This window comes from Gekko japonicus, unplaced genomic scaffold (genome assembly GCF_001447785.1).
Source record: "Gekko japonicus isolate JY-2015 unplaced genomic scaffold, Gekko_japonicus_V1.1 scaffold483, whole genome shotgun sequence".
Taxonomy (NCBI): Eukaryota; Metazoa; Chordata; class Lepidosauria; order Squamata; family Gekkonidae; genus Gekko; species Gekko japonicus.
In genome coordinates, this window is record NW_015170904.1 from 724,015 (window position 1) to 738,176 (window position 14,162).

Here is a 14,162-nt window from a genome sequence, read left to right on the forward strand (position 1 = left end):
CCTGTGTTAGTTTTGTATTGCTGGTTTTATCAATCAGCGTCTGGTTTTCACTTCTGTTGAAATAACAGGGGCCTCGAGGAACCTTCTCCTCCTCTTCAGTGCCCTCTCCGCTTGTTCACTTTGTCTGGCAGGAGCTGTGACAGCAGGTGGGGAAGGAGGAAGTGCCGTTGCCACCTCCCCCCAGCTACCATTGCTTGCTCACTTTATGGTCTGTGCAGTGCAGGTGCATAAAAAAGCAACAATTCCTCCAGGCCATCTCCACTTGTTTGCCTTCTTTCTCTGGCAAGAAGGAGAAAGCTGTTCTGCCACTGCGTCATGCCAGCCACCACTGCTGCTATGTAGCCCTTCAGCTTTTTTCCTGCCAGACAGCGGTAATGACACCAACAGAAACTATCTTCTTTTCGTCCTTTCTCCTCTGGCCACACTTGACCACTCGACCCTCTCTGTCCCTCCATTCTCCTCAGTCATTGGTCTCCTGAGAGCCAGCATGGTGCAGCGATTAAGAGCATGGTTTAGTGATTAAAAGCGATGGACTCTAATTGGGAGAACCAGGTTCAAGTCCACATTCCTCCACATGAAGCCAGCTGGGGGACCATGGGTCAAGTCACAGCTCTTTCAGAACTCTTGCAACCTAAAAAAATAAGTCTAGCTCGCCACCTATTGGTGCATAATGCTAAAAGAGCTAGAATTTCAGGCTGCCAGACAATCTTCAGATCTCCTGGCTATACTACACACAACGCCATACAATAATAATTATTATTGTTGGTCTCCTTTGTTCCCACCCACTGCAGCATCTCAAGATTTATTGGCTGTATGTTATCTGTGCAAGTGCAGACAATGCTTTTCCAGTCTGAGAGATTTTGTAACACCTCCCCTTTTATTTTTTAGATTTTTCTGCAACACTGGGGTTTCTGTAAGTTTGTAGAAAGATCTCCCTTCACATCTCGGGCCATGTTCATAATTAATTATAATGTTGGTTTGTCTGCTGAAGATAGTTTATTGAATAGATGTTGACATGTGGGGAACCCTCAAAGACTTGTGAGAGGCATCACATTTTCCCCTACCCCTCTTTCCTTCCCTGAAAGCCCCAATAGCCTCTCCCCTTTTTCTTCTTCCCCTTTTTCCCTCTCCCTACCTCTTTCTCTCCTACCCACCCACCCACTAACCTACATTTCTCTGGCCTCTCCGTCTTCAGTTTTCCCTTCTTTCTTCCTCCAGCAGCCTCCGTCTGGGAGACTCAGTTGCAAGGACCTGTAGGGGGCAATCCACTATCCCCTCTACCCCCTCCCCTCACAGTTTTCTCTTTTTCTCTGCATGGCAGCACCCATATCCTCACCTTTCCCTGCTTTCTTCTTTCTTTCCCACTCCATTCTATCCTCACAACAACCCTGTGAAGTAAGTTAGGCTGAGGGTGTGTGACTGTCTCAAAGACAACCAGTGAGTTTCCATGGCAGAGTTGGGATTTGAACCTGGGTCTCCCAGAGGGAGCACTCACTGGAGAAGACCCTGATGCTGGGAAAGATTGAAGGTCAAAGAAGAAGGGGATGGCAAAGGATGAGATGGTTAGACAGTGTTATCGAGGCAACGAACATGAAATTAAGCAAACTCCGGAGCATAACGGAAGACAGGAGGGCCTGCCGTGATGTGGTCCATGGGGTCGCGAAGAGTCGGACTTGACTGTGCGACTGAACAACAACTCCCAGATCCTAATCTGAAACTCTCACTAATATCCCCCACTGGCTTTCATGGGGTGGCTGCTGATGAATAGTAAGAAGCAGCCAGGCCTGGTAGAGTCATGTAAGTCACATGGTAGTAAATTGCCCGGTGGCTGCTGCTGGGCCTGGCCTCAGTGAATCCTCCCTAAATCCTAATGGTTCCAGTCTCTGGATTTAAATATCTCACAGATTTGGCCATGTTGAGAATTAGGTATGTTTATGTACTGTTTATATTTATAGTTTTTATTCTTATTTAGGTAGGTCATTTGAGGAGATACTGGAAACGCAGGCTACAAATAAATAAAAATAAGGACCACATTTTTTATTTTGTATTTTTATTTCGTATCAACTAGGGTTTATGATAGTTCATAATTATAATCCAAAAGTGTGAATCCACATGTTGGGGGAGTGGGATCACTCCTGCTGGTCTCTCTCATGGTGGCCTTGTGTATCTTTAGTATAACTTGTGAACAAAAAACTCATTGAACTTACAGAGGCTTTCTGTGTGCAATCAGGAACCTTGGCAAATGCAGCATCTTAACTGCATGTTCCACACTTATGTATATCTGCTTGTAAACTCATAGGCATTCTAATGAATTCCTGTAAGGCTGAGGACAGTGGATGTTACAGCACTTTCCCTGATACTCATCCCCATGAACTGTCCCCAGTCTGCATTTTGTGAATAGTTGTAAACTTATTAAAATCTGACCACACTACTAAATCACATTTAGTGTTGTGCCTCTATAACTGTATCATGGACAATAGGATTGTACTGGTATAATCAAAAATGGTAGTGAAATTGAAGAGCTCTGGTCTAAAGGCACACCTTTATTTAGAGCACAATTCTTATTAATACACAGTCTATTAAGAACAGGGTTCAGGGTTGCTTTTGAGTTCAATTCTAGCTGTTGTTGAAGGCAAAATGGGCACATTTTTATTCTTTTATAAATGAGCACTTACTCTACAAGTCATTGACATGCTCTAAAGACATGCTCCAAACAATGCCTTGTCTTTCAGAGTCACTTCAGAACAGAAGTGCACTTACATGCAGTTTTTGTCCAGAAAATGCATAGGGTGTGCTCTTAGGCGGGATGAAATGTAGCGCTTAGTACAGTACGCTCATGTATTTGGTGACTCCAAGGTTCAACTACTGTGATGCATTCTATATCGGGCTGCCCTTGGGACAACTATTCAGAAGCCTTCACCTAGGCACAGAATGCGATGACATACTTAATGATCAAGGACAATTATTGGTATTGTGTTACACCAGTGCTCCAGCATTGGTCCTGAGTGCCTGTAACCTTGCAGGCATCATTCAGGTCTCTAAATCCCTTATCAGACCCCAAGTGCTCTCAGGCTTCTGGATGTGTAACTTCATAAGAACATCCAGGCAGAAGGCATGTGTAGGGAGCTGTCCTCAGTTGATGTCTTGCTTAGCAAGAAGCTATGGGATACTTCATGAATTGCGCATCTAGAGATGTAAAATTTCCGAAAATTTTGAAGCTCGGGAAAAAACCCCGCTTTTTTCGGGGGGGAAACGGAAATTTTCGGAAAAATTGAAAAAAAATACCACATTAGCATTTCTTTTGTCTTTTCTAGATTGAAAGTCATTCTGTTACTTTAGGAACGTAAAATATGACTATGGACATTTTTACTTGGCATGAAATTATCACAACTAGCATATTAAAAATATAGTGTATCCAAACAATTATTACAAACAGAATACCCACCCACATGCAAAAACAAAACTGAAACCTTTTTATTTTCTTCTGACAATAGCACCTCCTAAAGGAAGAAATGAATCTTGTTCTTGCATCAGTTTGTAACCTAGGACTTGCTTGTCCTCAGTGCACAGAAATTAGATCAATCTGATACCATATATACCATTTCTTTTCTTTTTTCAATTTTTCAATTTTTTCGGAAAAAAAACAAAAAGGCTTCAGGGAAAAAACGGGGAAAAACATTTTTTTCCCGGGCCTTCACATCTCTATGCGCATCTATGTATCTCAGCCAGCCTTGTTGTTGTTGTTGTTGTTGTTATTTTTATTATAGTCAGTTGCACTAACTTCTCATGTGATGGTGTATATTTTCCCACCAAGCATACAAAATGATTGTCATATTGTAGCTCTGTATGGAGGACTACCTCACATCAAAATACAGTTGTTGATGGAGACAGGCGTTCTTCCATGACTCCTCTGAAGCTCTTGACTGGGCCACATAGCAGAGTTCTGAAACATTTTCATTCTTACTCATAGGTATGTAAGTTAGGAGGTGATATGATAATCTGGCACAAATAGCATGTATGTTCTTTGCCAATGTGTTTCTCCAAGAATTTAGATTGTAATTATGTACAGTTCTCAAATTAGACTTTCTTGGGGGGGGGGGGGGGGGGGGTGAGAGTATCTTCCAAGTGACTGTTTTGTATAGACATTTCTTTCTCTAAGTACCTCTCTAATAGATGAGTAGGTGCAGGTTTTTATACTAACATGAAACTTTTAAAGAAATAAGTCAAATTGTTGAGTTGGATCCAGTGATCTGCCGGTGGAAGTTGCTGATGGTTGCAGGTCTTATCTCTCCCCCCCCCCCCAATCCCCTTGGTAGTCCTTTTGGAACTCAGTCCTTTCTTCTGCGGTATGAACTTAGTAATGGACAAAAAATAGCTTGAAAAACACAAGGCACAATTTTGGAATACATGGCTGGCATTCTCCACAGCTGAGATTTTTCAGTTGTACAGACAGGGAATATCCTATCAATAAATTCCAATCCTTTGATGTGTGTTTACATGTGGAGTGGGATTTTTATTGTTGTAGTTTTGCCTAAGATGCATACTTAGTCAATTTGAAAATCCTACAGAACTGTAAATGAATTCAAACTTGTAAGGTTTCACAAACACTGCAAAATTCTGTGCCAGAAGGCTGGATCTGTGATCCATAGTATGTTCACATCTGTGCAGATTTCTATATTTTTTCAAATACAGGGCTGTTGGGATGATTTCATAGAATTGGCTAACACCATTAGTCTTTATTAAGGATTCTTTAAAAAAAAATCAGATTAAGCACTCCGTGCAGTGTTGCAATATATACAGAATACAAGGTGAATTTATCCATTTGGTGGTGCACTTTTGTGTGTGTGTGTATGGTATATTGTTGAATATGATGGGAAGATTTGCCAGACATACTCAGAGAAGAATCACTGACTTGGCTATGAATTTCTTCATTGCTCCTAATGAGCTGTTAACGTTGGTGCCTGGTTTTCCACTCTCCTGTTCTATGCTGCTGAAGTCAGTTGATAACAAGACAACAATACAGTGTCTTAAATTGCTCAGTTTAAAAACGGCTGGGTATGATGTCAAAACAACTATAAATTCTCCCTAGCAAAGCACGTCCTATAATGGACCTTGTGGCTTTTTCCTGTAAAACTGAATTGTCTACTGACTGGATTTCTCCCTTCTCTTTTACTGTATCGTTTAGAGCTTAGCGCAGCCTCTTGTGTCTTTAACTGAGCTGCCACTAACAAATAAGGCTGCAGTCCAAAAATGCTTTCTTGAAAGACACTCTGTGAACCTCTGGAGGACAGCTTGCAAACAAGAGTTTTCACAGGCTGATTCACATTTTAATGTTTTCATTGCTCTTATGGTAAGAAGGGAAAGAGAATGCTGAGCAGGTCTGCATTTAGAACACAGTGTGTTGAAGTTTCTTAATCGACATGCTTTTAGTTAGTTTCACGGCACAACTATACAAGCCACTGTCTCCTGGTTTGCCCGAGGGATGCACCTCCATTTTGTAGCCGTGGGAAAAGCTATTTAAGAGTGCCAGTTAGGTCAGTCGGGACCACCAGGGCACAGGGGGGGAGGGGCTCCTGCCTTTCCCCTGGGCCATTTTTCCAACTTGAAATGGCACCACAGTGTGTGTTGGCTAATCCCTTTGCCACAGTGGTCCTGACCAGAATTGGGCCCCCAGTGTGCTCTGTAAATAGCTTTCCCTGGGCACTACAAAAATGGAGGCACGTCCTTGGGGCAAAGCTGGTTGTCGCGTCTACTGTTATGCTTCTACAAGCAAGCATGGAAGCAAGCTATTGCAGCTTTGCACTTCAGAGGTCTCATGCTCCCGAGAAGCTGAGCTTCTGTGCTGTCCCTCCCAATTACTGCATTTCAGATAGCTAGACTGTTTAGGTGTGTTGAGTTTCTAGAGATTGTACTTGAAGGGTTCAAAATGTAAAAAAGTTGTACATGCTCTGTTAAAGCTCTCAGGCTTAGCAGGGGAACAAAGAAAAGTGAATACATGCAGTCCTCTCTCCCTTCTCTAGGTATTTTGATGATTGTTTAGGAAGGAGTAGCTTTACTTGAGGCTGCAGCAAGTTAGTTTGTCATTGTCTTAGATCCTGCAGGGTGGGATTCCTCTCCACTGTTCCCTGCCTCATGAACAAATTGAGTCCCTAGGTGAAAGCTTAGTCCATCATGGCATGTGCCCCAAAATGGAAGAGGAACCTCTTCCTCAAGTTCAGAGTTTCTAATAAGCACTCTTTCTCCCCGCCCCCTTTTGGGATGGCCTTCCTTGTCTGAAAGGAAGAGTTTTTCTGTCACGTTAGTCTTTCCAGCTTTATGGCTCTAGGTGTGACTTACTAGCAGGAGGTGATGTAGTCAGCTATTGATGTAACTTAAGAGCTTGATTGCTCTTTGCTTGACAGCTCTTCTCCAACCCCCTTCCCTTCTTCCAGCTGTTATTCTGGAACAGCAACCCTGTCCATGTACAGAGAGCGGTCACAGTAACTGAAGCATTGGGATGAGTCCCTGAGTGGAAGAGGTTTCTCTGCAGCTGTGGTAAACGGGAAAATGCTGTGCATCTTTGACTCCATAATCTGCTATGTTTTAGACTGTGTAGGGAATCTCGCACATTTTATACACTTCAGATGAATATTTATGGCTCTCTGTGTCCAAACATGAGGATGGATCACATCAGTGGTGATTAATTACCTCAAAAATAGGATCTATACTGATGTTACACAAACACTGCAAACCACTACATTGCTTCCAGATTTCATGATTGGGACTGCCAATTCTTAGAATTCAAACATGGGTTAAAACAACCAAGCTTCTACTTCATAAGCAGTGTTTTCAGACATCGACTTTTCTTTTTCTCTATCAGGAAACTATTGTGTTTTATAAATGAACAAAGTGTAGTGTAAGAATTTGTTTTGCCACTGGAGCACAGATGAGAAAACTGATACTTTCAGACCTCTGTATTTATGGTATAAAGTGCTTGACCAAACTGCATTCTTAAATGGAGATTAGTCTCTACATCTGAAAATTAACACATGTACAAATAGCACCTGCTATTTCTAGTATGTATTGCAGCCCAGTATAAATATCAAGTTCTCAATTTTGTTGTCCTTTGAAAACAGCACAATATTGTCCATAGTGGTTTGTGTAGCACTTTCACAAGAATATCAGCTATGACAGAGTGGGTAGAAAGCAGGATTTCTAGCTCCAACTTATAATTAATACCTTTTAGAGTCAAATACAAGTGTATTCTTCTATCTTTTTTTTTTTTTTTTAGTTCTGTAGCTTGTAACATGCCAGGCGTAACAACAACAACATTTTAAAATGAGATTGTGGGCTAAAAGTAGTGTTTCTGATATCACTGTGACATTTTGTTTTCATAGAAGTCACTTAAGGTTATGGAAATTGTCAGGGGAAAAAAAAACAATTCCTTTTGCTTAAGAAGTTACCATGCAGAATCTGAGTAAAGATATTTCAGAGCATGGTTCATCGTCTGGTGCAACAGATACATTTCCCTGAGCACCACATGGCCTGGATCAAAGCATCTCATGACTGGGATCAGTGCAGCCAAATCATTACGTATTGATTGGAATCCTGCTGGAGGCTTAACCCTTTAGGGTTCAGAGTGTGTGTGTTGTTTTTTTCTTCTTCCTTCCCGGTTCTGATTTATAGAGAAGCACAATAACCTCACTGCTAAACTTTAAAAGGGTTAATGATGCCTTCCATCCTGCTGAAACTACCAAATACTTTCATTGTTAGGTTTCTTATTATAATGAATTTTACATTTTGAAAATGTGGATATTTCACGTTTGCTGGGAATGTATGAGCAAGGCTTGAACGAAGGCATCCAAACAGGAACAAACTATAAGGCTGAGTCTGTAGTGTTAAAAGATTCAGTAATGTCTCTCAGTGTGTCTGTGTCCCTTTCTGAATCATAATTTGGAATGCCTGTAATCATGAAAATTATTTAACATGCAAAATTGCTGAATTACAGTGGTGCTTTTTCCCCATCCAGATCTCTATCTATTTGTGATGTTCCTACGTTTCTTAGATGAAGAAGAGCATCAGATTCACCCTGTCAAATACTACCTTACCAACATTAACTTCGTCTGTTTTATTTCAGTTCTTTACAAAACTTGTAATTAATTAATCAGACTGGCCTGATACAGTTTCTACAAGCTGTGTTAGACGGGTTTGTTACAAAGGTCAAAGGGGAGCTTCAGTGAGTTGCATTATGTTGTCCATGGGTCCCTCACTTTATTTATGTTTTACAACTGTACACTTTTGCTCTCAGCACAGCACCAAGATAAATTTATTCAGTAATGGTTGCCTCCCCTTTTTATTTTCCATTCCTTCAGTTTATCCCATGAAGAGCACTGTCATAGCCATCCACTTTATGGGCATGGAGTATGCAAATGGCCGGGCTGCGAAGCAGTATGCGAAGATTTCCAGTCATTTCTAAAGTAAGAGCAATTTTTTTTTAGCATTTCATGTATTTCGTTAAGCATAACCCTGCTTTGGAATGACCTGAAGTATCTTCTGTTGTCCAGGACTTCTTTTCAAAGGTATCCTTCACAAACAACACTGAAATATGAATCCCACTGTTGTCAGTAGAGCAATGTTGAAGAGCATTTAAAGAGGCTTTCCAAAGAATTTCATTCAGCGTCATACATATGACGTCAGTAGCTATTCAAGTGTATATTTGGTCCTTTATCCTTTACTAGCCTGATACTACGGTATTTAAGTTCTGTAAATCCAGTTATAATGCTGATGATGTGAAGTTTGAAATGTAACATTTGTTGTAAGAATTCTAATGGAGAAGATTGTAGTATAAGAAATGAAGTGAGACATACGTACTTTTTCTCTCTCTACTGAAGGACCTCTCTGTAGACCACATTGGTGGTTCTGCCTTCAGATGCTAGGATCACCAGGCTGCTTGGTGAGCTCACTCTGGAGCAGGCAACATAGAACTGTCCATTTAAGAAGCAGTTGTCTGTTAAGTCAACTCCTTCCACCTTCCACAAAAGTGATGACCTTTCTACTTGTGTTCCTGGGTTGTTTTGCTCATATAGAGACTGTGTTGTTCTGAGCATCTCAGGGTGATCTCGCTGGTACTTGGCCTGCGCAGCTCAGTGCTCCGCAGGAGTACTATGTGCAAATGTCTTTGCCACATTCCTAAGTTGCCTCCTTGTAGCATTGGTGTATCTGGCTCGATGTTTGCCAGGAGCTTTCTTGGGGGCAGTGAGAGGTGTGAGGGTGAGTTGATGTGAGTGAGTGGTGATGTGGTGGACATTTCTTCAGGTTCATGAGGGAGGCACGCATCAAAATGGCTCCTAGAAAGGTTTGTTGCTGTCTCCCCATGAATATTCATTAACTCAATTGCCATGCTGGCTTTTTTGAAAAATGTCTATTTAGAAGTCTTGAATTGCTGATTTCTGTAACTGTCCTCAACTGTCTGCAGTCTCTTCTGTGTTTTTACCTCAGAACATTGGCATCCACAGCTGAGCAATCAGAGGGAAGTGGGTGCAAACAGGCAGATTTTACCTCAGAACTCTGAACTACACAGTTGACAAATGGGGGGGGGGAGCAGCCTGCCAGGCACATGGAAAACAATTGGGGGAATCACATTTTGCCCCTTTTTTACCCTCTTAGGGGTCGTGTTTCTCAGAAATCTCTTTGTGGGGGAGTTGACGTCATGGTAGGAATGCACTCCCCTTATTTTGGGTTTCTTGGTGCAGGGGTTTGGCCTGGGCATTGAATTGGGGGGGGCATATACCCCTTTTTTACAAAATTGTCTCTCATTTATGTTACATCTAAGAAGTGGGACATAGCTACCTATTCCAAACACCATCCGAGCAATCAGATATTAAGCAAGTTCATATGAACCAATTTTCTAGAACCCACATTGTGAGAAGTTAAATAACCTAATAAAGAAAACCACTTTTCTACAAATTTGGGGTATATTTCCATAGCAGGTGGGAGTGCGGCTAAAGCCATTGGTGAGGCTGGGCCAGCAGCATCGCTAAGGTGATCCCACTGGGGCTGCGTCCCTGATGGATTAAAGTACCCTGACCCTGCTCCTACACCTGACAGACACCTGCCTGTCTGGTGTTGGGGGGGGATTGTGTTTAAAGGCATTGGGGAGGCTGGGCCAGCAGCAGGACTAAGGCAGTCCTGCTGAACAAACCTTCCCAATGGTTGTAAGCATCTCACCTCCTCTCCTACACCTGACAGGCAGCTGCCTGTCCAGTGTAGGAGGGGGAAGGAGTATTAGAAATCATTGAGGAGACTGGGCTAGCAGGATCACTAAGGTGTTACTGCTGGGGTGGACTTCCTGGTGTCTTTAAGCATCCTGTAACCACTGCGGCACCTAACAGACAACCACCTGTCAGGTGAAGGAGGTGGTGTGTGTGTGTTTGAAGCCATGGGGAGGCTGGGCCAGCAGCACTGCTGCACCTCACAGGTGGTTGGCTGTTCCTGATTTCCTGAACTGTCATTAGCTCTCTGCAGTCTCCTGTAACTGTTTTTTTAACCTCAGAACACTGAGCTCTGCAGCTGACCAGAGGGTGGGGGGTGAAAGGAGGCAGCAGCCTGACAGCCACATAGGAAGCAATAGGGGGAGCACATTTTACCCCTTTTGACCTCCTTAGGGGTCAAATTTCTAAAAATCCCTTCTTAGTGAGCATCTATGTCATGGTAGGAGCGCTCTCCCTGAATTTCGTGTTTCTAGGTACAGGGGTTTGGGCTGGGCATTGATTTTACGGTGAGGGGACTTTCTTTTAGATGGATGGATGGATGGATGGATGGATGGACGGACGGACGGACGGACGGACCACAGCCAATAATATGTGGACTTTCATGATGGTGCTGTACCCACAATTTCATTGCATGTGTGAACAAGCCTCAGGTCTAACATAGAAGGTTAAGCAACTTAGAGAGCAATCCTCATTGAAGTAATACTCAATGAAGACTTAAGTAGAATTCTAAGCAAGTCTCTTTAGAATCCTACTTAAGTCTTCAATGGGTATTACTCCTAGGAAAGTATCCTTAGGATGGCACTGCTGCAGTTATACCTTTCTAAGCAAGAGTTAAACCTTTCTAAGCCCTTTGGGTTCCATGGGTTTAGGAAGGTGAAACCCCCATTATTACAGTGTAAGTCCCAATAAATAGTCCTAAGTAAGAGTCTAAGCAGACATGTTTAGATTTGCTCACATAGTTGTACTTTTAACTTTATCTCAGTTATTTATCCTGCTTTTATTTATGGACTGGCAAAGTTTTGTATGCAATTAATTTGTGTCAGGTAAGTAACTAATGAGCAAAGTTAATGTTACTAATAAATAAACTCTAATTGTTTTAGACTATTAAGGAAAACATTATGCATTAAAGTTACATTTTTGGGTTTCATAAATGCAGGAATTCCAGTATATAAAAGCAAAGGCTGTAGTGGTTCGTTCGGTAATGTTTTCAATAGTTTTATAGTGATATTGCATATTGATCTAATTTGTACTGTATTTAAATACTCGCATTTTTGATTTACCTTTGAATTTTTAAGCTTAAATCTTGCAGCATTCTTTTCTAGGAAACTTCATAGATAGTTACCTGTTCTCATTTGTCATGAACTTGTAAATAAATCCGTAGGTGAAAGCAGAATAGAGTTGTATCCATCCTGTCCCTGTGGGCCTGCTTCATGCCTTCACATTGCATATAAACTTGGAGTGTGGTCTGCCTTGTACAGTACTGTCCAAAAGTTGCAAGAGGGAGTTAAGAAAGCTTTGTACTTTGACTCCACTCAAAGAAACATTGGTGAGATCCTGGTATATTTTGATTTTCTCAGTATCTAGCAAGTAATGGGTTAGTAGCTTACTTTTCCATTCTCTTTGCACGTCACTTGTTTTAGCAACTTACCTGGATTAAACAGTCCACGGACCTCCCATCTCATTCCTTATCTTTTAGACAGTCTTGAGTCCAGTAGCACCTTAGAGAACAACAAGAGTTTCAGGACATAAAGAGTTTCAGGGCATAAAGAGTCAAATCTCCCTTTGTCAGGAGCTTTGACTCTCAGAGGTTTATGCCCTGAAATTCCTGGTTTCTAAGGTTCTACTGGGCTCGACTCTAACTCTTCTACTGCAGACCAGCATGGCTACCCTCTGAAACTTATCTTTTAGTTTTGTGCTCCTTTAAAATATGAGGATGATCTATAAAGGTAAAGGTAAAGGTAAAGGTTCCGTTGCTCGAAAGCCAGTCGAGTCCAACTCTAGGGTTGCGGTGCTCATCTCCGTTTCCAAGCCGAAGAGCCAGTGTTGTCTGAAGACGTTTCCGTGGTCATGTGGCCGGCATGACTAAACACCAAGGCGCGCGGAACGCTGTTACCTTCCCACCGAAGTGGTACCTATTTATCTACTTGCAATTTCTTGCTTTCGAACTGCTAGGTTGGCAGGAGCTGGAACTAGAGACGGGAGCTCACTCCGTCATGCGGCAACTTGGGTCTCGAACTGCTGAACTACTGACCTTCCACAGTCTGCAGTTCAGCATCTTAACCACTTGAGCCACCGCAACTCCTGAGGATGATCTATATTGACATCCAAATAACCAGGCATAGAATTGGTCTATGTTAAATTTCTTATATACTAATGGAGGCAGTTTCCAACACATCGCTCAGGCTTAGAGTAAATTTACCTTGATGTTCCGCTGCTAAGCTCTCCTGTTCGTTGACAGTGCACAACAGTATAAATACCAAGCTTGCATCCATAGGAGTTGATAAACTTCTATTGTATAGGAAAGTACAGCTTACTAAATCAGTAGAAGTCAGTTCAATTAAAGGTACCTTCTTTCTGATTAAATTTTGCTTAAGGCTGGTTCACAGATGCAGAATTTTCATTTGTGTACTCTAGTATATATACAACATACAAGAATCCTTGGAAGCAGCCATTCGTGTGTATCAATATTATGCCCATGTCACAAGTTAAGAGAATGTCAAATAGCGATGTTCCATTTATGCATCCCTGCAGATTGTCAGACCATCATTTATACACATATACTAGGAATCTTTGTACTGGAAAGTACAGGAATAATTTCTGGCTGTACTTAATTTATTTGTTTAAAATATTTTTCCCCACCACTTTCATCTTTGGTCCCCAGGGCAGCTCACAATTCATCATTAATAAACTGTGGTCTAGAACTTTTAAACAAATTAATAAAATCCTCCAATACTGCACAGCAAGAGACCGCACAGGACAACCTGTTTCAGTTGGCCAGTTTCCACTAAAAGCCCAGGATTTTTTTTAAAACTGTCTTTATGTGGCACCAAGATGACAACAAAGTAGATGTGTGACTAACAGACAGGAGGAAGGATGTTACACATGCAGCTCCAGCACAGAGAAAGTCTCTCTCCAGTAGGCATCCACTTTACCTCCAAACCTGGGGGAGCCAGGGCAGGACCTTCACTGAATGTCTTAACAGTTGGGCAGGTTCTTATATGAACAGGAAGTCCCTTAGAGATGTAGATCCCAATCTACTTAGGGTTCTATAGGTCAGAAACTTTGGAGATGAATTGGGTGTCAGTGAAATCTTTGAGCACTAGCAAAATATGGTCAGCTTTCTTAGTACCACAATAGCCAGCTGCTATATTGTTCCTGAGATTTTCTCTTTTTCAAACTATCACCTTAGGCCCATATCTAGAGAACTGAAGTAATCTAACCTGCCTGGGTAGAGACTGTTGCCATCAGGGGCAGAACTTTTACCACCTGCTCTGCTCCTCCCCTGTCCCCAGTCCCTGGAAGATTAAAAGGAAGCTGCCTCTTTAAAGGAAGGAAGTGCCTGGGGAGATAATGTTTTTGCCACCTGCTCTGTTCTTCCCTTCCTTTCTTCTCCCCTGTGGGTTAGTCTGTTGATAACAGATAGATTATCTATATATCTAATTTCCAACATGGCCCCTTGCGTGCGGATACTTATTTCCGTACATCGGGGGCACCTGGGTGGGAGGGAGATTTTCGTGCACACTTGGGGCACTCCCCACGTGTGCACAACAATCTGTAAACCCGAAAAAAATATTGGGGGGATACTTAAATCCCCCCAAAAGTGACAGAGCATCCCCTGCGCATGCGCAGGAAACGCTCTACGAACTCCCTCGCCGCCGCCGCCACTTCGGAGCGGGGGGGGGAAGAGAGCAG

At 42.2% G+C, this 14,162-nt stretch overlaps 1 protein-coding gene across 2 annotated transcripts in view; it reads left to right on the forward strand.

The window, feature by feature from the left end:
• The window catches only part of FOXP1 (forkhead box P1), a 544,619-nt gene that overhangs the window by 442,109 nt on the left and 88,348 nt on the right, over positions 1 to 14,162 (forward strand). For both annotated transcript variants that reach the window (XM_015418621.1, XM_015418622.1), the window contains exon 9: positions 8,352 to 8,456. In XM_015418621.1, coding sequence (XP_015274107.1) covers positions 8,352 to 8,456 — 105 coding nt within the window. The remainder of the gene's footprint in view (positions 1 to 8,351; positions 8,457 to 14,162) is intronic.